Source organism: Pinus tabuliformis, chromosome 7 (genome assembly GCF_031772625.1).
Source record: "Pinus tabuliformis cultivar Carrire ecotype Pingquan chromosome 7, CPIR1, whole genome shotgun sequence".
In the NCBI taxonomy this organism is placed as follows: Eukaryota; Viridiplantae; Streptophyta; class Pinopsida; order Pinales; family Pinaceae; genus Pinus; species Pinus tabuliformis.
The window spans coordinates 493,437,740-493,462,262 of NC_142293.1; the positions used below are offsets into that span (position 1 = coordinate 493,437,740).

General features: G+C 36.1%; 1 protein-coding gene across 1 annotated transcript in view; it reads left to right on the top strand.

Annotated features, from left to right (window-relative positions):
• LOC149248189 (polyadenylate-binding protein 2-like) overlaps window positions 1–22,058 on the top strand; it is a 41,339-nt gene extending 19,281 nt beyond the window's left edge. Inside the window, exon 6 of the mRNA XM_089448115.1 lies at window positions 21,914–22,058. Coding sequence (XP_089304241.1) covers window positions 21,914–22,058 — 145 coding nt within the window. The remainder of the gene's footprint in view (window positions 1–21,913) is intronic.
• Window positions 22,059–24,523: the final 2,465 nt, after the last annotated feature.

The window sequence follows — 24,523 nt, forward strand, 5'->3', positions numbered from 1 at the left end:
TCCAAGGAGAACTATGTAATAATTTATTTGAAGCTTAGAATAAATATGAAAAAAATCAAAAGAATGAAATGTCCCTTATCTGTTGAATCACCCTAGAGTTACGGTTTCATGCAATTGAATCAATTAGAGGAATAACGTAATTCTCATATGTGTGTGTGTGTGTGTGTGTGTGTATACATATCCACACACACACACACACACACCGTCAAATCTATCATGAATGGATTTCTACTAAAGTAATATTGAGAAGGAAGTTTGTAACTTAAATTTGGGAATGAAATTGATCTCTACTTTGCACAAATTAGAGACTATTCAATAGCTATGTAATCATGTTTTGTAAAGCTATCGTTGTTATTTCACAAGCTATTTTTGAGTTGTGTTTTAGTTCTTTTTATTCCTTTTTCTCTTGAAATATTACTCTATTATAGATTTGTAGTTATAATTTGCAATTAAATTTGAAGATCATTGTGACATATGTGATTAACCATTTGAATTCAAGCTCGTTCTCCTTATGATTATCCTTAGAAATAGATTTAGATTAGGATTATATTGTTAATAGTAGCTTAAATATAACTTATGCATTTTTCTTCAAAGAACTCATCTCCCATTAAAGCTCATTGAAAGGTTTTTTAGATCATTAATCTTGTAGATGAGCAGTGGTGGGGGAGGATTTCCATCCCAAATAGGAATGATTTTAAATGGGTCTTTTCCTATGTTAAACCCCTCCCGCTAGTGTTGAACATTCCCCCCATCAATACATAATAACGCAAGCTCTTGAGCTCCTCGTATGACGTGGTATGGATGTGATGGAGGTGTTGTGTGGGAGCAACATGTTGATTGTCCCTCCAGGCACTCAAAGGGAACATGCTAGGAATCCCCTCCCATAGTGAATTAATGCCACTAAGTGGTGACAAGATCTTCTCAAACAACCATTATTATTATATGTTTCCTTTCATCATATTCTAGTTTTTTATTGGCATGGGTTTTATTGGTTCCTTGGATCCACTCATTCTCGTGATTTTCCTTAGTCAATTTCAATTATGATCACTCTATTTATTGATGTTATCCTTGTTGGAATGAGAAACCTCAACAATGTGACCTCTAAGACACGTTGATTAGGTAGCCACTCTATCTTGTTGTTTCCTTTTGCTCTATCCTAAAATATGGGAAGTTATTACTCCTTGTCGGTGCTTTGTCCTCTGCTTCCCTCTCCTTTTGTGTAAAATTAGGTGGTTAGGGTCTCTAGTTCAAGTTATCCACCTCATTTCGCAAGCTTTTAGTCTTTTATTCCAGTCTTATTCTGGCATGTCAACCATTCCTAAGCAAAGAGAAAGGTATCGTTGGGGTGTTGCCTACCATTAGGCCCACGGGAGTTCGCAAGCATGATAGTGAACCAAATCATCTAACAATCTATTCCACTTGCTCACACTACATCATATACAAGTTGAGAAAGTAGAAAGGGAGATCGTTGGAGAAAGAAGGTGCTTATCCAACATAGATATGATAGAAGAAGTTATTGCTTGGGTACCTGACTATGATCATACCTAAGGGACGCACAACCAATGCCTACAAATGGTCAACTTGTATTGGTAGATGAAGACAGTCCTGGGGCAATTTTTTTTGGATTGCAACAATGCTAAGAAGGGAATTATCCTAGTGTTAGATGAGATTATGTTGTTTTTCAATCTATGGATAGGTGTCTCCAATGAATTGAAGACCAACTTGACTTTACTCCTCATTTTGGTAGTTCTTCTATTAATGGAAAGATGCTTATTGAAGTAATCTTATTGGATTCATTTTTGTTAGCATAATCAGGTGCAATTTATTTGTTTCTCACCTCGGGTCTTATGTTTTTATGTATATCTTTGTTGATAGGTTGAATTGTAGAGTTATTTGGACCGAACACTCAATTTTTTTAATCTTCATGCATGGTTATCTCAGAATCCAAAATGTTGTCACTGGTATGGTTCCTTATCGACAAACCAGGGCAAATCCAAGAGTATGTTGCTCTAGTATTTTGGTTAATCAACATAATTTTTAATTTACACAAAAGAAAACATAAGCTCTTGAACTAGATATTTAAATAATATTAATCATGTTGAAAACATCATGCTCATGAATAGAGTGATTTTATTCATTCACTAGCAATCATAATAAAACACTTCTAAAGGATAGAGATGCATCCATACTTACTCTAAAGGAGAAAGAAACATTTATATTTGTCCAAATAATTACAATGACATTGATCAATCGAAACCCATCCAGCTAAATTTTGATCCAAGTGGCCTTTGGGTAATGCATTTTAGTGATAAGCAACCTAAGGTTCAATGTGATGATCTAGGGCTTCTTTAAACCATTATGGAATGTTTGAAAAAGGTTTCTCACTACCTAAATAACATAATAGTTGCCCAAGATAGATCACACTTCATAAGGGATTAGCATGATAAGGTAGTGAGCATAATGTTTTAGTTGAGGAAGTGTAGAAAGTGAGAAAGAATGTGATTTAACCATGATTTAACTAAGGAATTTGAATGTTAGGTTTATACTCACCACTGTAAACCAGTCAGGAAAAAAATTAAGACAAACATGTAGCAACAAAGGCAACTATGTTATTTATCTTAGGATCCAAAACACATTTCATTAGCAATCCAACCCACATGCCAAGTGAAAACATGATGAATTTTAGCTTGAGTGGAAATTTTATTAAGTTCCGTTATTGTTTCCAATATTCTCGAGGTAAATTGCATGAATGGAAAAATTGTTGCAACATATCAAGTGATATGTTTTATCTTATAGTGCTTATCAACATCATAAAAGTACTAAAGATAGACCCAATGAGCTAAATTTGTTACATGGAGGAGTGCAACAACATGTTAAGGAAACAAGTGTGTTTTACCTTAAGAAACCTCAACAACCCCTACAAAAGCTAGTAACATGCCTATGATGTCAAAATGCATTAGTTGGGAAACTACAATAGCATATCAACATGAGAAGTAATTTATTTTCCTTGGGAAGGAAATTGATATATATCTATGTCTATATCTACACACACACAAATATTATACCTCGCACAAGCAAAGGCAACAACCAATAGAAAAATGAATCAAATAGGGGAATGTAGCGATGAATTAAGCAATGTGCTCTACCATGGGGTTGCATATGTGGTGTATTTTTCTCAACAACTTCATTTATTTTATAAATTTCGTATATTCAGTATGTCTCATACTATATATATCAAAAGGAATTGAAAGAATTAGAGATCTCACAGAAACATTAATAAGTAGTATAGACTTGTAACACTCTTTGTCATAATCTATTTCGAATCCAAAGATGCCAATTTCATCCCCTGGGATAAAGCATAATTCATCATGGGAACGAAGATCAATTTGGGTAGGATATTTCACCAACATTGTTGATTTGGGTCTAAGATTGGTTGGATGCATGAATAATCATCTTTTAATAATTGATTAACCCTCGATTCCATTGTTATACATTCTCTCTATCTTTATAGATGCGTTTTTGGTTATTTTGTGCAAACATATAGTCATTTGGATGCATTGTGAATTGGCAAAAGATTTTGGGATAAAATTTAAGTCTCAAATATCATTCCTTATACTGATTTACCCTAAAACGAGTGATTATGCCACTTATTTAACTTCCAACACTTAGCAATATTAATTATTTAGATTTATTACTTGATTAACGAGATTTATTAATTAATAGACAATATTTATTTTATTAATGGTAATTATTGACTCAATGCTTTGTATTGCAGGAGTAATATTATAGATCATAGTCTTATTATGCAAAGCATAGAAGAAGTCATCTCCATGCTTTATTTGTTTATCACTTTGATATTTTTATTTACATTATGTTTCCCATCATTTAACATTGCTCACTATTTAAGCCTTTTCCATGGTCTGCCTCTTCATCTAGTCCTGATGATGAACCACACTTGTTGGTTCGAAACGCATTGGCCAAATTTCTTTTCTCTTATGTGATTTCTATCGAAAGACTTTGCTTAATTCATTGTGGATCACAAAAGCTTGAATACAAAAATTTTCCATCTTTTAATCAACAGAAAGAAGTTATGAGCTAATGTGTTTTTTATTTGCTTGATCTATTAATGATGTTCCAATTTACCTCTTTGTCATTATGATGGCCAATATAATTTCTTATCATCTCCCCGCCCACCCCCGCCTCATGGTTTCATTTCTCTAGTTATTATAGGCATAGGGGGTACTATTACAGCCTTGTCATAAAGAATTTATCATTTTGTAGGTTTAATGGTAATCATATATTGGAGAGACAAAGAAGATGCAGAGAAGAAGGGGGATTGTAATTTTTCTATCAACAAACCTTAAAGCATGCACAAGAACCTAAGTGTTGGAGAATGTGCAAACTAGTGAACAAATGACAAAAGACTTGTCAAGCACAAGTAAAGAATAGAGGTAAATAATTTTCCCATCTTTGATTGATTAAGTTTTAGCTATTTCCCCCTTGATGGGGGTGAGTATCAAGGAGTTGGTTGGCTCGAGGCCATGTTCCCGCTACCCTGTGAACATAGAGTGAATTAAATGGAGGGGGTGGCATGGCCACCCCTGTGCATGCAATACATGCGAGTATTTCACCTGTTGTAACTCATGAGGTAAGTTAAAGGTAGGAGCCAAGGAGCATGACAATCTTGCCTTTACGACGTCCCTATGGGAATTTTGATTGTTGCTGGTACAAGTGAGATTTGGACATAGTTTCAGGAGAATTTTGGGCATAAGCGCGGCCTTATTTCTATTCTAGTCTTGATTTTTTTCAAATCCTCAACCAAGTGATCTATCCCTCCAATTCATTACTCTAGAAGGAAAGCTTGTGCCAACTATGTGGAAGGAAATGGTGCTTTAAATCCTCGAGACAGGGGGCTCATAAAGGGTGTTAGTAGTTCAAGAAATGAACATATATGACAATCCTACGTTCTAGTCACCCATGGAGGATTCAATATGTAGAGACCTGATGTTGCTTTCGGTGTTCATCATTCGATAGTCTCATTTCCTCGGGTAATTTCACAACTTTCTAGAATTTCTAAGTTTGATTTTGACTCTTCATTTGGTTACTTAATTGCTAATTTCTTTGAGGTTTATGGCCTAGACTTTGTGGGTCGAGTGGATTTCTGGATTCAAGTGTTTTCAAGTTGTGCTTGTTGTATAATTGGGTTCCTATATATTTGTTGGGTTAGTGCCTAACCTTATCTCATAAGGGTTTGTTTGCTTCACTATAATTACACCTCGAATGGTCGATTTTTATTTAGGCTTAGCGGTGTTGTTTCTCTAAAGGGCCTCTCCCCTCTCATGCTTGTTTATTTGTCTCATTTTTGCATTCAGTCCCCCTTTTTTAGCCAAGTTGGTTCTTACCCATGGAATTGCAATCAGTCAACTCTAACACAGAGGCAATGTATGAGAATTAGAGTGGGGGGTAGGGAGGGCATGGCCCCCAAGGCTAATCTCGAGCCTAACAATAAGCCCAAGAGGCCGCTGAAAACTTTCATGTTGCGGTTCCCTAAAAAATTCAGAGTGAAATGCAGAACTTGTAGACCATAACAATGAGAGATAGGCAAGCCTTCTCTAATTCAGAGGTCATTGAGGAAATAAGATAGTGGGTTCCCAACCTTGGTCATACCATGGGAAGGAAAAGGCAATATTATCAAGCTTTGTCTTTCTATTTTTGAATGGAAACTCTGTTGGGTAGGGTCCTTAATGGGAGACAAGATGAAATCTATAATGTTTTTGCAAGTCAGGAAGATGTGAAACAACAACAAAGAAACCAACATATCTATATGAAAATAATGGACATGGGTCTGGCTCAGATTGAGAGACATATTCCTTGCATCCCTACTATGTCAACTCCTTCGAGATCTACTGCACAAGATTTTTCTCCAGTAACCTCTTGTGATGCCTAGTTGTTTGATAATGTCTGTCAATTTTTTGTTCTGGGATTATGTAGTAGAATCTTTTGTTATGCTTCAGATGTTGAGACTCTTGAAATACTGGACTACTTATTCTATAGGTAGGTGGTCAACAACATCTAGTTTCCCATTGGGAAGATTGAAACCACCTATCATAGCATATGTTTGTGACAAAATGATGATTGATGTATATGATGTAATATTGTTGTGAGGTATTACAAAATATCAACTTACAAGAAAGAAAAAATTAGTTATTAGTGCAGTTTGCAATTTCTTATTTCTTATTTGTATTATACCTCCCTATGGCAAAGTATATTGTAATTATTTTGTCAAATTAGTGTTTGACTTTCTAATTCATAAGTTTAAACAAAAATTTTATAATGCTTATTAAATTTAGCATACAAATATATATTAACTCAAATATTTTAAAAGTTTAAACTTATTTTTTATTTAAAAAAAAAATTATATTTATTGATTGGTTAATATTTTTTATAAGACTATTTTTATTTGGTTTCAAATGTAATCGTCATATACAAAATAAATTGAAAATTATAAAACATGGCCATTTATCTTTATAATTAAATATAATATTGTAATTATTATTAAATGTAATATGAATTCATCAATGCATTGGTTCAAGGGGTATGTGATGAAGGACGAATTTAATAGATCAATATGTTGTCAAAACACATTTAAAAGATCATTTATGTTTATGTGAGAACCACCCTAGATCCATCTAACTATGAACCTATCATGCACCGAGAGGGATCAAATCCCTCAAGATGTAAACCTTTCCTCAAATTATTAATCCAAAGTTATTAAATTTAATAAATATTAGATTTAAGGAGTAGGGGGGATTGATTTCGAAGCTATGAGGGAGTCGATATGGAAATTTTTAGGCGATTAGGGTTCGACAACATCAAAGGAGGCTAGGGTTCATTATCAGGTTGCTTCTCTTCTTAGAGGGTTCAGTATCTACGATGCCTCTAGATCAGCAAGTGTATATTCCATTGTTTGCTAACTCGTAGGGGTTTCGGGTCAACGTGTTGCTACTTGGTTTTCACCATTACATTTTTTTACTATCTGCACTGGGATTTTCTTGAACTTTCTGCCATTTCCTAGTTTTACTATATGCCCCATTTCCAACGAGTTGGCATAGTATCATTCAGATGTCGATGGATTTGGACCTTGTGGACTATGAGCCAGAAATTCCAATGGAGGGGTCTCTATTTTCCACGTCAATCTTTCTTGGGGCACTCAGCTTGGTGGAGGGTATCAACTTTCTTCCATGATGGCGTTTACACCCACAAGTAGACTCACCTTCCGATTCAGTCATGCATGTCGCTGAACGCCTAAAGGATATGAGTGTTTGTTCTGCAGGCTCAGATTTATTTTCATGTATTTCATCCTCTTTTGGGCCCTCTAATTGTTTTTCCTTTCTATCCCCTATCCATTGCAGTGCTCCTAAAGGAAGTTTTTTATGGGAAGAATATACCACTGTAAGAAAAGGGGTCGATTATTCTACGAGCAGGGGGGATCTATCAGACATTTTTGGGCCTCAAGGTACACTCCCCAGTGAAATAGGTCTTGGAGCTGTGGAAAGTTATGGGATTTTCTCATTACTTTCTCAATGGCTCTCAGGGCTTAAGGGTGGGGTTTCTGAAGGTTTCCACTTTCAGCAGGAAGTGGGTACAATCCCTTTCCCGAAGGAAATTGGTTCTCAGTTGTTGGTTGCACATCACGGAGAATCCATCCTTTTAGTCCTTGTGAAGAGTTCCAAAGGTGAAGAATAGGGTGTTGCACGGGGTGAGAAATCTAGGGCATGAGAATTAGGAGATTTCTCTTCTAATGATAATTTCTTTTGAGGACTTTTTACTTTTCTTAATTAGGTTCTTCTTGTACTTGATTATTATGTGTTATTCTTCATAAAAAAACTATCAAACCAGAAATAAAAATGAGGCAAAGGACACAAGATGTAGGCGATCAATTAGGGCCAAAACCTCTCCAAGCTTGAGAGGAAAACCCAACAAATTTTTCATCTAATGGAATCTTCAATTAACGAATTCCAAGACCTGGACCCTTTACCAAGAACCCTTCCAAGACCAAGTTTATGCTCCTTCTTTGAGTAGCTCCTCTTTCAAGCAACTTCGACTTATCCTTCAACTGCACCTTCAACTTGCCCAGAAATTGCAACTTCGACTTGCCCAGAAATTGCAACTTTGACTTGCCCAGAAATTGCAACTTCGACTTGCCCAAAAATTGCAACTTCTATTTTGCCTAGAAACTGCAACTTCTCATCTTTGCTTAGGTAGATTCTCTCTCCTAGAGGATTTGGCTTCCAGAACAACTCTTCTTGCCGGTCTAACTTCACTTCTATAACTTGACTTTACTGCAACAATATTTTCCCTAATTCCTTCGCACGCGTGAAGAGAAGTAGCCCAAAACTTTGACTTCTTCTCCTTCCTTCTATCTCCTCTTCTTTGCACTTCTTTTTGTCTATATGATCGAACTTGTGTGAGTGAGAGTGTGTCCTCCAATTGAGGCTAAGGTCTTCTTTATATAGGGTCGAATTGCTTCCTTTAGGCCGAGTAAAATTTTCCTTAGGATGACTTGAACTTTGTGCCATGACGAGGTCTTGGAGGGTCTTTTGACTTGATTATGACTCAATAATTTTTTCTTTACAATATGTAACATCCCCAAATGGGCCATTCATACATTACAATGACTTAATGACTTTATTAAAAACCTAGAAGCACTCAATGGGTGCTTGACCTATAAATTCTCTTGAGCATGAAACCCATGCCTCAAGTCCTACAAAAATAAATTTATGTTATTTTCATTATATACATAAAATCATAATTACACATGTCATTATGAAGACCGAACATAGTTACATATTTCAACACTCCCTCTTAACAAGGGAGGTATTCATAATCCATACAAGGTACTTGGACATTCTCAATCTGAATAATTCTCATAAGAAGAGTCAGATGAGTAACCCATCTGTATAACATCATATCAACCAACATTGTCACATAACAAGACCTTGACTAACAATTATATTTCTCCACAAGATCAGAGCACAACGTTTGTGAGACCAATGATGTATAGACACCCTCATCATTGTCTCTCTCGGAATATACACTACACGGGTTCTCAATGTGTGTTCTGTTAGCGCTTGAGATTTCACCTCAGGCTGAGAAAGGTAAACCTCAAGGCAACATCAAACCATTCAGCCCCGTAGCTAGCCCTACGGGGCAGGAGAAGGCTCTCTCCGGTCTATCTCTTAAAATCTTCAATTAGGGAGATGACCAATAAAGTAACACTGATATTAGGCTAGTAAACTTATCAAAGAGTTGATTTTGGGGTTTTTAATTAAATAACGGGGTTTTTCTGGGCTGCATGGGCAAAATCACAGCTTAAAATAGAGAAATATAACGAACAACACAAGTTATCGACTGAGGCAAGGTAGGCAAGAAATTTAGCACCAAATCTAGATTTAAATGGGATGGCAAGACTGGTGAGGAGCTAAGGAGGGCAAACAATAACTTTGAATCCTCCTTAAACAGAAGAAAACATTGAATTGAACAAACTTAAAAGCGGAGCATGGCAGGCATGAATTCTCACTTTAACACTTCATTTGTTCAATCAGATATGATCATGTAGTGAAATGGAACATAACAGATTACATATGAAACACAAGAAACACCTATGCTAAATTAACATACCACATGAATCTCAGAAGTCAGAGCTGTGAAATTTTCATTAAAAATCCCTCTGTCAAAGACTGTACAATGGAGCTCAGTTCTCCTCCAGCACTCAGAATTTTTGCCTCCTTCGGTTCAAGATTCGGTCTCCTCGAATCCTCCATAGCTCATCAAGGACTTTCTCATATCTCCCCAACATTTGGATCCCTGTAGCCTATGCAATCACCTCGGGTGTCAAAGTGAAATCCACCCCGGCAAGGTTGACATGTCCTTCATGCAAGTGCAAGACAAAGAGGCGGGCCAGCTCTCGGTGGTGCTGAATCCGAGAGATCCTCTCACAAAACTCATAACAAGACATGTACTGAAAACATGAAACTGCCATGAGACAAGCCTGTAAACTTGTCAAAGAAGTGGGCTCCTTTCTCCTGTGATGGCCACCTTTTCCACCCCTATGTGGCCTCCTCTGCACCTCAATCGCGGAAACTGATGCTTGGTCATCACTCTGCTCATAGGTTTCGGTTTCTGACATTGTTTTAAAGAGCTGAGAGGACAAAATGTACTACTGTTTCTGCCTTTAAATGCTGATTTCTTTGCTGTTTCAAGGGGACAAGGAACATGAAGGGAATGTTAGGGGAGGGACATTTTACAAGGAGAATGGGAATACATGTATATAACAGGGAATATAGGGAAAACATTTGCAAAAATTACTGTATATACATCATCAAATTCATGTGTTTACATGGGCATATGGAGAAGTAGGATTAGGGTTTGAGTGTTTAGTGCTTAGGGAGAGGGGTAGGGTTTGTATGTATTTTACAATTTAGCAGGGGAAAATGCATGAAAATACAAGGGAAGTGAAAAGGGGAAATAGGGAAACAATTACAAGGGAAAAATATGAAACAGCAATAACCCTAGCACATTTTAACAATCAAACATTGCAGCCATATGGAGTCTCTTTTCTTGCACAATTTGATCTTCAAAACAAATTCATGATGTCTTATAAACATGACCAGCAACCATTTCCAAGTTGGGAGACCCTTCCTCAAGCAATTTGATGATTTGGAGGGCGCTTAAGCAAATTTAAAGTGATTTGCAGGGAGACAGCTCAACGGGTCGCGCCCCTCCCAACGGGTCGCGCACGTTGTATTTTTACACTGCAAACAACCCTCTGACGGGTCGCGCACCACCCAACGGGTCGCGCTTTTTCAGGAGGCTTTTGGAGGCCTTCCCGGTGTCGGAATCGGGCGCAAGATAGCTCGTTGGAAAGTTCTTTGAGTCTAATTTCCAACCCAACTGGAATTTTTCAATTTGGAGTTGATTTGACCTATCAAAAATCAAATCTCCCAAGACTGGTCAAAAAGTACCAAATGAGGCTGCCTGAAAGAAGAGTGCTGTTGCAGTCAACTTTTGAATGCCTTCCTCAACCCCAAATTGAGCTCATGATAGCTCATTGGAAATATATTTATGTCTAGTTATCATTTTACCCATCAAGCAAATCATTTGGCCAACCAAGCTAGGAGAAAACTTGATTTTCCCAAGGTCACTTCAGAGGTGTCTTTGATTCTCCTGAGGCAACGGTATTCTTGACATTTCTCTCAAACCATGACACCTGTGCAAAAAGTGAAGGAGGTTTTTCTTCTTTGGCATGTTTTGGACAAAAACCTCTCTCAGTTTCCCAAAATTCATCTTTGATTGCTCTGAAACATCATTTGAGTGAAACTTGTCCCGATGTGTGAAACAAGGAATTCTGTCGAAATGAAGCGAAATGAAGGGGATAGGGGGCTTCTAAATTCTTGAGGAAATTTTTGGGAGTGGGGAGGGATGTTAGGAAGTAGGGGAAAGTGGAATCTCAGAGATTGAGCGAGGGGAAGGGGTCTAAAAGGGCAAAACACAGGCCCAACCTAGAAAATTGCCAGGTTGTAGCTAGAAACTAGGGTTTGTGCAAAAATGAGGATTTTGGGGGATCTCAGTGATGGGAAGCATCTGATAGGGTATTTTAAGGATAGGGGAAGGTGTATGAACATCATGATATGAGTTTTTCTGATTATTTAGCCGCCCAAGAGAAATTGCCTTCAAAACCCTAGGAGAGGGAAATGACCTTACTTAGGCACAACTGAAGCATGAATAAGGTGTAAAATGACTCATTCGACACTGACATGATAATGAAAACCCTCTGAATGATGATAGGCTCAGCTGAATGATGACATGGACTGACATTTGGGCAAACCCTAGACCTAATGCCTAGTGACCAAATTTTGCTTGAAAACTCTTTGAAATGACAAAATTTGACCTTGACACTCTGAGATCACTTTGTAAGAGCATATTTGATCACTGGAGGAAGGCTGGAAAGACTGACACTAACATGTTCCATCAAGACTATTCTTATCTTAGATTCTCAGTCCTCAAAGAATATTTGTCCTTTAAGACTAATCTTATCTTGGATTCCCTAACTCATCCTTAAAGAGTATCAAATGTCAGATGTTTGCCCAGTCCTCCATTTCATATTCCTAAGTGAAGACAAGAATGATGTGTATATCTCTCCCTCTCAACTTAGGGAGGACTTACCCATTCTACTAAAGGAATGCACCCATTATTATAGACAGGAATGTACCCAAGATCCCTCTTAAATAGGGGCCTTACAAAGCTCCCTCTTGACCAGGGACTTGATTTCAATAGCTCTTCGGGTGGAGATCATGGGACAACCAACTTATTGTAGAACTCCTTCCTTTGATGTCATGAATTTCCTCTTTGTTATAGAGTCTACATCTTTTGGGACTTCTTCGCAAGGCACATACCATCCAACACTTTCATCCATGAGTCAGTCATGTCATCATTCCTTTCATTGGAAAGTGATCCATTAGTCCATATCTGGTAATCCTTCATACCATGTTGCCTTCTTCATATAATGTTTTTTTAAGGACCTTTTATCATGCCACATGATTTTCAGTTCTAGAAGACTTTTGTAGTTCTTTCCTTCACAACCCTGCATAATCCCATCCAGATATCGTTCAAAAATAAGAAATGAACATTAAATAAGAATTACCTTTGTGATGTTCTTTCATCTGGTGACATCTTTTTGTTTAGATCAGCATCTTGCATACATATTGACACATCTCCAAAAGATATATACTACCAAGGGTCTCTTTCTTTTTCATACTTCATCGGTGTCTTCATATCTTTCATGGAGATATCATAGTCAAATATTTCAGTCCTTGGATGTTGATTTCCTTTTCCATAGTTGCATATTTCATGATCTCTTCTTTTCTTTCCTCACACATTTTCTTCCAAGACCTTCCAAAGGAGGAGATCCTTTCTTTTGCTCTCGAAGTAGAACATTCATAATATCTGCAACCATGTGACATTACTGTATGTATGTATATATATATATATATATATATATACCTCATTTATTCCTTTAGGTCACATAGACTTCCTTCAACAACTTCCTTGATTGAAAGAACTTCAATCCCTTGACTTTCTTCACTTATTTTGACATCATACCATCATCCCTTGAATTCCATACAAGTTGAAATTCTCGGTGAGACACTTGCTTCTTCCAGTAGGTGAACCTTCCAATGAATATTCCAACGGAGGATCTTGATCATCCTCATCCTGCAAATGCCCCTTTTGAATGATGTATAATGAATTCTATGCTAGATGATTTTATTTTTCCCATTCTTCTAATGAGGTTATCGAAAGCTACGTTGGTATATAGGTGACAACCATAGACTTCTATTTACACTATCTTTCATGCATCTTTATGATGATGTCACTGGCTCTTGCTTTCAATCGTATGCTTCTATGATGCCATCTCCTAACATGATGCATCCTATGACACTTCTAATGATTCCTAACATGACAATTATACTCTATAAAAAAAAAACAAAAACAAAAACAAAAAAAAAAAACAAAAAACAAAAAACAAAAAACAAAAAACAAAAAACAAAAAACAAAAAACAAAAAACAAAAAACAAAAAACAAAAAAACAAAAAACAAAAAACAAAGGACAAAAAAACTTGAGAAGAAGTAGGTGAGGAAAATTATCTCAATAATAGTAGAGATAGTTTGCTTCCTCCTTCTTGAATTTCTTCTTTTCATCTTCTTCCACTTCTTTAGTGATATGGGATTCTTCCCTTCTTCATTTGTTGTTGTCCTTATTGAGCTTAGGATAACCTCTCTTCTAGTACCCATATCCTTGACATCCATAACATTGGATTTGAGACATATTTATCTTTTTCTTTTTATGAGGACCAACCTTGCCAAATATCCCTTTTCTTCTTGACATGAAAACAAGTTTTTGACCCTTCTCATTTGATCTTGTATCACTTTTTTCCTTCAACTTGTTTTTTTCACTCTTGCATAGTGACCACAAATTATTCAATGGGATAGATTTCTCCTATTCATAGGCATTTGATATGAGGTTTCCTTGTTCATCAGTTAGAGCATTTAGAACAATGATAATAATTTCTTTATCGAATATCATCTCTCTAGATCTTGAAGTTGATTCCTTATTAGACATTCTTTTGTGAGACATGTAGATATTCCTTCACCGGTCCCTTTGATGCTTTCAATTTGCATAGATAAGATCTTAGTGATATGTTTTTTTCTTGTCGTGCATTCAGAGAGTAATTTTGCTAGCCTATCATATATCCCTTTTGATGTCTGCAACTCTGCTACATATGGGATGAGGGAATCCTTGATGGATTCTATAAGGATCCTTTCAACCCTTATATCCTTTTTGTATATTTAGATAATGCTTTCCCTTCAGATGGTTTGGATACTTTTCCATTGACATGATCAATAACTTCATTTTCCTTGAGGACTAAGTCTATCCTCCTTTTCCATGCAAGGAAGTTTGATGACCCAACCAACTTGTTGATCTCCTTGCAAAATGAAGTAATTTTACTAAATTTAATTATAGGAATAAAGATACTTACTTGTCAAGTGAAGATGAACTCTTCAACTTGATCCATTTGTTGATGATTATTGATGACTTCTTGATGTTGTCTTGATGCTTCTTAGATGATCTTCTTCAAGGATAAGGATTTTCTTTTCACATGAAATCCTTTGCTTCAAAGAGAGGGATATTGATGAAAATGCCTTTGATTTAGCTACCCTTGGATTAGCAGTCTTCAAGATGCTTCAAATTAAAGTTCTTCCTTTCTTGAGTAGAGATAGGGTCTTTGAGAGCTCCTTCTTTGAGGTGATGATTGAGTGTGGATCTCAATAATGCTCCTTTGATCGAACTACGGTTTTGAATATCTTCAAGATGATGATGTGATCCCTGTCCTTGAAATGTATTGGAGATGAGGGAATCCTCGTGATGCTTTGATGTCCTTGACACTTTTCCCAAACTTTGATCCTTGAGTCTTCTTTATTGATTTGCACTTCCTTGAATTGTTAACTTAGCTTTGATACCATGTTGAGAAATCTAGGGCATGAGAATTAGGAGATTTCTCTTCTAATGATAACTATTTGTGAGGACTTTTTACTTTTCTTAATTAGGCTCTTCTTGTACTTGATTATTAGTATGTGTTATTCTTAATTAAACAACTATCAAACAATAAAGAACAATGAGACAAAGGACAAAAGATGTAGGCGATCAGTCAAGGCCACAACCTCTCCAAGCTTGAGAGGAAAACCCAACAAGTTCTTCTTCTTATAGAATCTTTAATTGTTGAATTCCAAGACCTAGACCCTTGACCAAGAACCCTTCCAAGACCAAGTCTATGTTCCTTCTTTGAGTAGCTCCTCTTTCAAACAACTTTCACCTATCCTTCAATTGCGCCTTCAACTTGCCCAGAAACTGCAAATTCGACTTGCCAAAAAACTACAACTTCCACTTGCCCAAAACTGCAACTTCCACTTACCCAGAAACTGCAACTTCCACTTGCCCAGAAACTGCAACTTCCACTTACCCAGAAACTGCAACTTCCACTTACCCAGAAACTGCAACTTCCACTTGCCCAGAAACTGCAACTTCCACTTACCCAGAAAATGCATCTAGAAACTACAACTGCGACTTCGATTTTTCCTAGAAACTGCAACTTCTCATCTTCGCTTCGGTGAATTCTCTCTCCTAGAGAATTCATCTTCCATAAAAACTCTTCTTGGTGAACTAACTTCACTTCTGTATCTCAACTTCATTGCAACAAAATGTGCCCTAATTCCTTCGCACATGTGGAGAGAAGTAGCCCAAAACAAAACCAAAAACTTTGACTTCTTCTCCTTCCTTTGAACTCCTCTTCTTCGCACTTCTTTTTGTCTCTATGATTGAACTTGTGTGAGTGAGAGTGTGTCCTAAAAATGATTTTGAGGCATTCTTTACATAGCGTCTAATTGCTTCCTTTAGGCCAAATAGAAGTTTCCTTAGGCCAGCTTGAACTTTGTGCCATGACGAGGTCTTGGAGGGTCTTTTGACTTGATTATGACTCAATAAATTTTCCTTTACAATATGTAACATGCCCAAATGGGTCACTCATACATGGAAATGACTCAATGACTTTATAACAAACCTAGAAGCACTCAATGGGTGCTTGACCTATAAATTCTCTGAGCATGAAACCCATGCCTCAAGTCCTGATGATGAACCACATAGGTTAGTTTGAAACACGTCGGCCTAAATCTACCAATGTGATTTCTTCCGAAAGTGTTTTCTAATAATCAAAATATGGATCACAGAAGCTTGAATTTGCATAATAATAAATTTATTTTCTTTTCATTAGATATATAAAATCATAATTACACATGTCATTATGAAGACCGGACCTAGTTACATATTTCAACATAGGGCAGCAGGAAAAGAAGTTTAAAGAAAGGGAAAAAGAAAGAAAATATCCTGAAGAGTGAAGACGGTCCTATCCAGTACTATCTATGTGTTGGAGATGAAATCGAAATGTCAAAAGATGCAGAGTTGGCAAAAAAATATTTGGTAGGAAGAGCTAGAAAGAGGATCTTCAGCATAGGTACCCTGGAGCAGTGGCATGACATGAACATCAATGGCAAGGTCTCGACCTCCCCCGAGGTTTGTCATTTGGTCAATGGTTGGATTCAACTTATATGTCAGTCATAGTAGAACACTGAGAAGATAGAAAAGGAGGTTAGGTTCATCAACTCCACTCTGGTTGCTTTCAAACCATGGACTCCAATGTTTGATTCGCAGTGGGATAAAATGAAAATTATGCCAGTTTTGTTCCTCCTTCTGGGAATTCTAGCACACATGTGGAATATGCAAAGCTTCTGGTGACATGCTAATTTTACAAGCAAACCAAGGATTTCATGGTGGCCAAAATACTTATAAATTTGGACTTGACCTAGAAGCTTTACCAAACCATGAACATAGGTAAGGAGAAGGAGTCGTTAGTGGAGTTGGATTATGAAGGGATCCCATTCAGATCTAACAGGTTCCATAAATATGAACATTTAGCAAACAGTAGCCCTTTTTCATTCAACCCAAAGCAGATAGCAACAGGACCAAACAAGAAGTAGAAGAACCTTCATGGCTTGGCGGGGTTGGGGAATCCAGAAAAGCTTGCTGTCAAGGTTCCTAGTTTAGTAAAAACCAAGTGTGGGGATACAAATAGAGTCGAGACAAGCTTTAGATATGACTGGACAGAGCATCCCACAGTCAATCTCGGGGGAGGATGATATTACAGATGATGAGCATCAGATCAAAAGTGTTGAGGTTTCAAAGGATTTCGGGGGGGCGAAACTTGCTTAAGGGGTCTCGATCTGATCGCACCCCACGCCTATTCCTGATGCAGGTTGTTCCATTGTTCAAGTTTCAATAGAGGTCATGGTCTCTAATCCTTCCCATTTGGGCGCCTCATAGGCTACTTCTTTTTCCTTTCCGACAAATCCTTTTTTTTCTTATCTGTTTTCCTACATGGATGTGAATTTAGATAGTGTATTGTGCAATATTTTGGCAAGAGTCTCCCATATACCACTTCCACCCTATTCTTTGCAAAAGGGTTCTTGTGTCGTGTCATGTGTAACTTAGGAAAATGTTACCCCCTCTTTAATCTTAGACTATGAATCCTCTGACCTTATATCATGACAAATCAACCCTTTTCCTGACCCTCCCTCTAGTGGTCTTGGCTTTGTTCCTGGCCCGCCCCTCCTTGGGAGAGGTAGGGGTAGGAAATCAAACATCTATTTTCCCCAAGCTAGAGCTAGGGAGTAATTAGTATCTGGAAAATAATCATCCATGGATCGGGCCCTTAGAGCTTTAAAGGCCCAATGTGGAGTAATCCAATGATCATAGTCTCTTTCAACTTTCGTGGGTTAGCAAGCCCCCTCAAAAATCTTGTGCTAAAATGACTCATCCAAGTGGAGCATCCTGAGGTTATTTTTCTGCAGGAAATGCTGGGGGAAGGGGACTCTATTATGGATTTCCTTGAGAAAACATTTCCCTTCTAGAAATTTATAGGATTTGATGTTAGAGGTCAGCCTGGGGGATCAGCACTGGGATGAGACTCTAAAAAAATATAGGCCAAAAACACTTGGAGTGTCCCCTCTGGCCTTAGGATGGAGGCTTTTCGGTGGAATTGGGGAAGAGTTTTACTTTCCTGAATATCTATGTGCTGCATGAATATTGGGTGGGGTTCTAGACCTAACTCTTTGACCCATCAATAGCTAAGAGAAACAACCTAATTATAGGAGGGGATATCAATTTCTCCATTGGTGATTCTGAATCTTGGGGTGTGTGTGCCAGACTGGTTCCTTTGTCTGGTTTTTTCCTTCATCACCTTTCCTCCTCCAATTTGATTGATCTACATCCTATTCATTTGAAGCCCACTTGGAGGAACTACGGGGTAGTGGATGATATAGTGGCAAAACGTATAGACAAATTCTTATTAGCAATTGGCCTAGTGAATCAACTCATTCTTATTCATCATTAGGTTGGGGTTGGGGGAGTTTCATACCACTCACCTATTATCCTAGAGTTGAAAGGGAACTCCCTTAAGTTTTCCAGTCCTTTTAAATTGAATGTTGAGTGGCTCAAGGACGATTCTTTCCTATATCTAGTAAAGGAACATTGGAGTCCTTTCGATGCAAGTGTAGAAAACTTAGCAGCATACCAATTCATTGCTAATCTAAAACAAATAAAATCTTTTGCAAAGTCTTGGGCTTATCAGAAGAAACTCAAGGAGGAGGAGGAATTTCGAACAATTGAAAATCAATTTATTCTTTTATTAGAGTTACCAGATGAAGGATTCAATGATCAGGGTTCTAGGAAAGTTTTGGGAAGGCTCTTCATAAGAAGGAAGGAGCTTCTAGATGCAAAAGAAGCATAATGGAAGTTAAAAAGTAGAGCCATCTAGCTTGTAAAAGGGGATGATAACACTAGGTTCCTCCAAGCATATGCGAAGAATTAGAGGATGGTAAATACAATTTGGAGGCTTAAATATCCTCTTGAAAGGGAGGTGTCAAACTTCGATGGTTTGGAAAAACTAGGCAAGGATCATTTCCAAGGCTTTCTTTCTGCATCCATAGGAGCCAAAATTGTCGATGTTCTTAGAGTTTCTTACCATTTTCTAAGGTTCGTGGCGGAGGACGAAAATCAGAATTTGATGGAGGAATTTTTGGTTGACGAACTTAAAGATGTCTTGTCCAGCTTCTAGAAGGACAAGATCCTTGGACCTAATGGATGGACTATTGATTTTTTTCAAGAGTTCTATGAGCTCCTTGGTAAGGATCTCCTACAGGTGGTAAATGAATCCAAGAAGGAGGGTCACATTATTCTGGCCTTAAACTCAACTTTCATCGCCCTGATCCAAAAAGATGACAACCCTTCCACATTTGAATATTTCAAACCTATCTCACTTTGCAATTTCATCTACAAAATCATCGACAAAGTGATTTCCATGAGGATTAAACCAATCCTCTCTCAATTTATCTCCTGTGAACAATTCGGCTTCCTGGATGGTAGACAGATCCATGAAGCAATAGGGGTGGCCCAAGAAGGATTGCACAACATCAAAACCAAGAATTTGAAGTGGGGAATTCTCAAACTAGACTTATCAAAGGCCTATGAATGTGTGAGTTGGATTTTTATCCGTATTATCCTCACTCAAGTTGTATTTGAAGTTCCTTTCATAAACTGGATTATGGGATGCATGTCCTCGGTTTCTTTTATTATGTTTATCAATGGGGTAACTTCCCATTTTTTCAAAGCTGGGAGAGGTTTGCATCAAGGGTTCCCTCTCTCCCCAATTCTTTTTCTTGTTGCCATTGAAGGTTTAAGTAGAATGCTTGAGGTGGCAAAGAGAAGAGGAGATTTCCAAGGCATAAGAATTGTTCAAAATTTGCACATCTCCCATATTCTTTTTGTCGATGATGTCTTAATCTTCTGCAATACCGCCTTAAATGAACTAAAATTCCTTCATGATATTTTGGGCTTATTCTACAGAGCTACTGGCATGGTCATCAATATCTTAAAATCATCTATAACCATTGATAATGTTGAGCACCAAGACATTCAAAATATCAGATCTTTCTTCCCATGTGTTGTCTTGACTTTTGAAGCTAGGCTAAAATACTTAGGCTTCCATCTTAAGCCAAAATACTACAAAATTCAAGATTAGCACTGGCTAATTGCAAAATTGGAGAAGAGGCTCTCAAACTAGAGTCACAAATGCCTCTCTCGGGCTAGCCATTTGGTTTTGATAAAATCAGTGTTAGAAGCCATCCTTGTCTATTGGATGGCCCTTACCTGGATACCGAAAGGAGTCTTGGAAAAAGTGATGATGATCTGCTTGAAATACCTTTGGGGCAGAACGAAGGACAAGAACACTTTACCCTAGGTCAAATGGATGAAAATTGCAAATCCAAAATTGTTGGGGAGTTGGGGGCTAAAGAATATCTTTTATGTTGAAAAATCCCTAACTAAAAAGGGTGGTTGGCGTATATTGTCCAGAAATAGTCTCTGGTCGGAGTTTGTTTTGCAGAAATACATTAGTCCAATGTCTCTTGAAAATTGGATCAGACTCCCTGTCAATCCAAAAGAAAATATTTCAATCGTTTGGCGGGCGGTTCTAAACTCTTTTGATCTGATCGCCTCTTATCTAGCCTGGAAGATTGGAAATGGTCAAAGACAGATTGGGATATGACCCTTGGCCTGGATGTCAGTTTCATCATCTACTCCCTTAGGAAATAATTATTTTCCTTCGGGATAAGGGTTTCACTCACATTTCACAAGTTTCAAATCCTTTTTCTACCACAATTTGGAGACAAGGTTGGCTCACTGTAGAAAATTTAAACATGCATGTGGAGTTCCGTGAGGAATGGAGGCATTATGTGGGAGCACATGAAAGGGGTTTCATCAGGTTAAACGATCAAGATGATGAATTAATTTGGACCTCATCCCCCCAAGGTATCTATAATCCATAACTAGGATACATCCACATCATATCTCAAATAGACCTGGTAATCATGAATGGTGGTGGAAAGTTGTGTGGAAGGAAAAATGTCCACCCAAATTGAAACTTCTTATGTGGTGTATAATGGCAAGGAAAATTCCCACTTGGGAAGTAATGCAGAAGAGGTATATGGTTGGGTCGGGCTAGTGCTTGCTTTGCAAAAATTCGGGTGAATCTCTAGACCATTTGTTTGTCTTATGCCCTTTCACTCAACAAATTTGGTCAGAGTGTTAGACTATCCTTCATTCTCCTTATTGATGGAATGGAGAACCCTTTGTTGATGTCTGGTTAACATGGGAACATGACCATTTAAATAGGTTGGTGCGTGCTTTACCCTTCATCATATGTTGGTGGGCTTGAATTGCCTAGAACCAGTCGATATTTAGAGATCTTGTTTCTTATCCTAGGAAGATAGTAGCAGAATGCACTATTATTCTAAGTCATTATCCTCATAATAAATGCATCGCTCCTATTAGACAAATCAGATAGGAAATTATCAATGTTGAATTTCCCTAGGATTTTTTTGATGGGGCAGCTCAAAACAACGGGCTTCAGGCGGGTGGTGGCTTCATTCTCTTTATTTCTTCTCGGCACGCGTATCATGTTAAAATTGGCCTAAGCATCGGTACTAATAACAAGTCTGAGACATTGGCTTGCAGATCTTTAATTGCATTTGCTAGGGAAAAAGGATGTGAATGTTTACAAATTATGGGAGACTCATTGTTGGTGGTAAATTGGGTGAATGGTGTGCAAAAATGCAGGAACATTTATTTGGAAAACATTGTTATGGATATCAGAAGGTTATGTCTTAACTTTGTACAATTCTCTTGCAGGCATGTTTACAGAGAAAGAAACAGGGAAGCAGACCAGCTTTCTAAAGAAGGCATTCTCTCGGACAGGGGCCTCTGGCAGGTAACAGAACACATTATTTTGCTTCACTACGAGTACTACCACAGGCCTTTTGAGGACAGGTTTTAGGATGATGGGGGGCTAGTACTAGCCCCATGATTTTAGTTTCTTTTTGCCTCTGTTTTGATTACGATGTTGATATGTTGGTTACTGGTCACTTGGTTGATTGTTTAATTATGTTTTTGTTTTCCATTAGTCTCCTCAACATTGAAACTCCATATTTTTGTATGTATTTTTCCTTCCCTGGAAAGGCTTCAATGGCACAAGATGCATGATAGGTTTCAATGTCTATGATTGGCTATCTATTTTGGATGGTTTGGTTTCTGGAACCTTGGCAGCTCTCTGTACTTTGGATAGTCTACTATATCAGGTTTTCCTATAACAGTTGGGCATTCTTACTTTCCTTGTTTCAATATTGGGACAATCTTAGAATGCACCAGTTTCTTGGCTGGTGTATGTGCAAAATGTAATTTTGTTAAACTTTTTAATGGAATTACGATTTTTTTCCTTAAAAACAAAATATTACTTTTAATAATAATAATAATAATTTTTTAATATTAATATTAGATTTAATGATGTTTTTAATATGACATGATTAAAAAAATTATAATAAAACTACATCAAACTAATATTTGCAAATATTACAACTTTGACTTAGAAATATTTGTCTTTAACATTTTTAATATATCCATAGGATATGGTTTTTCATTCATTTTATAAAAGAAATATTAAAAGATTTTTTATTCTTTATGTTGAATTGTACTATAATTTTTTAATCTATATGGTTATTTTCATTTTTTTGGGTTGACATTAAATTTTTTATTTTTATTATTATTTTATCAGAGACGTGACATAGTTACACATCCCCTCCTACTAGGCTGTCATCTCCACCTACTAGATTGTCATCCCCTCCTACTAAGTTGTAGAATGCACCTCTCCACAGAATAAACACACTTTCCATTGATATGACTTATGGTATTTTATGCTAAACATAATTATTTGTGAACGCTAGTGCTATTAACATGTGAGTGGTAGTTGATCTGCACTATTGATAGGTTTCTATGCAATTTTGTAAAATTTCATCAATGGCTTTGCTACATCAACCCCTTTCTGCAACATCATGTGACTATGCATTAAGAAAATGCAACTAAAACTTAACTAAAAAATGTTATAAAATAAAATAAAAATAAAGTATTTTGATTTTAAAATGAGTTATGGTTTTTGGGGAAGTGGTATTAATAAGCCGTAGTATTGGTGGTGATATTGTAACAAAACCTATTTACAATTTAATAATATTTATGGTAAAATGGAGGTAAATATCTATAATTAAGAATCTTGTTATATTGTAGGTATTAAGTTTTAATTTAAAAAATGTTATAAAATTAAATTAAAATAAAATATTTATAAAATATTTTGATTTTGAAATGAATTATGGTTTTTGGGCATGTGGTATTGATAAGTCATGATATTAGCCCATAGTAATGTAACAAAGCCTAAATTATTATGACGACCAATAAAAACTTATTTTAAACTTTTTTTAATATAATTTTTCTATTATAATAATAATTCTGAATTTTTAGAAATTTCAAAAGTTAAAAATTAATTGTATGTAATCACAATGGCTTTAGAACATAATAAAATAGATATAAATACTAAATGAACTTATAATGTAAATGTGGACACCCACATTCTTATTATGGAGCAGCCAGCTTTATGTTTTTGTAAAAACTAGGTGAAAAAGGTTAAAATTTGAAAATGTATTTATTTGATAATCGTAGTTTATTTTTAATATTTTTCAAAAATTTAATAAAAAGTTGTATATTTAGATTATAGTAAACCATATTTATTATTATTTTAAATTATTTTTTTATTATTTGATAATAAATTTATATAATATTTTATTAAATATAATAATCAAAATATCTCAATTTGTCATTACATTATCTTTTCACTTGAGTTAAAAAATAAACCTATATAATAAATATTAACATCCATTTTTATTATAATGTAAATGGTACACTCTAATTTTAAATTATTGTTATATGTTACACCTTCATAAGAGATTAGTGAGTACTTCACATTTAATCTAAATATCTGTGATATAACTATAAAATATTAATATAGTCTAAATACGTAAAGAAGTAGATTTTTTTTAAGATAATAAATTAACATTTTTAATTTCAAACTTAATATAAATATTAAATATTAACATTATTTATATTAATTATAACAATAGTATTTAATAATTCTTAATCCATTTTTATATTTAAAACAATAATTTCATTAATTCAAATTATATTTTAATAAACACATTACCTCACCAAACGCTGCAATTTTTATTGTAAAGTAAGAATTCCACATCAAAATATCATTAAAATATGGATAAATACCCCAATTATATATATGTGTCAATTGGATTTAACTTGCGTAGTTAAAAAAATTGATTATTATCCTTCCCATTTAGAATTCATATTTATTTATTTATATTTAATAATAATAATAAATATAAATGAATAGATTTATATAATTAATTT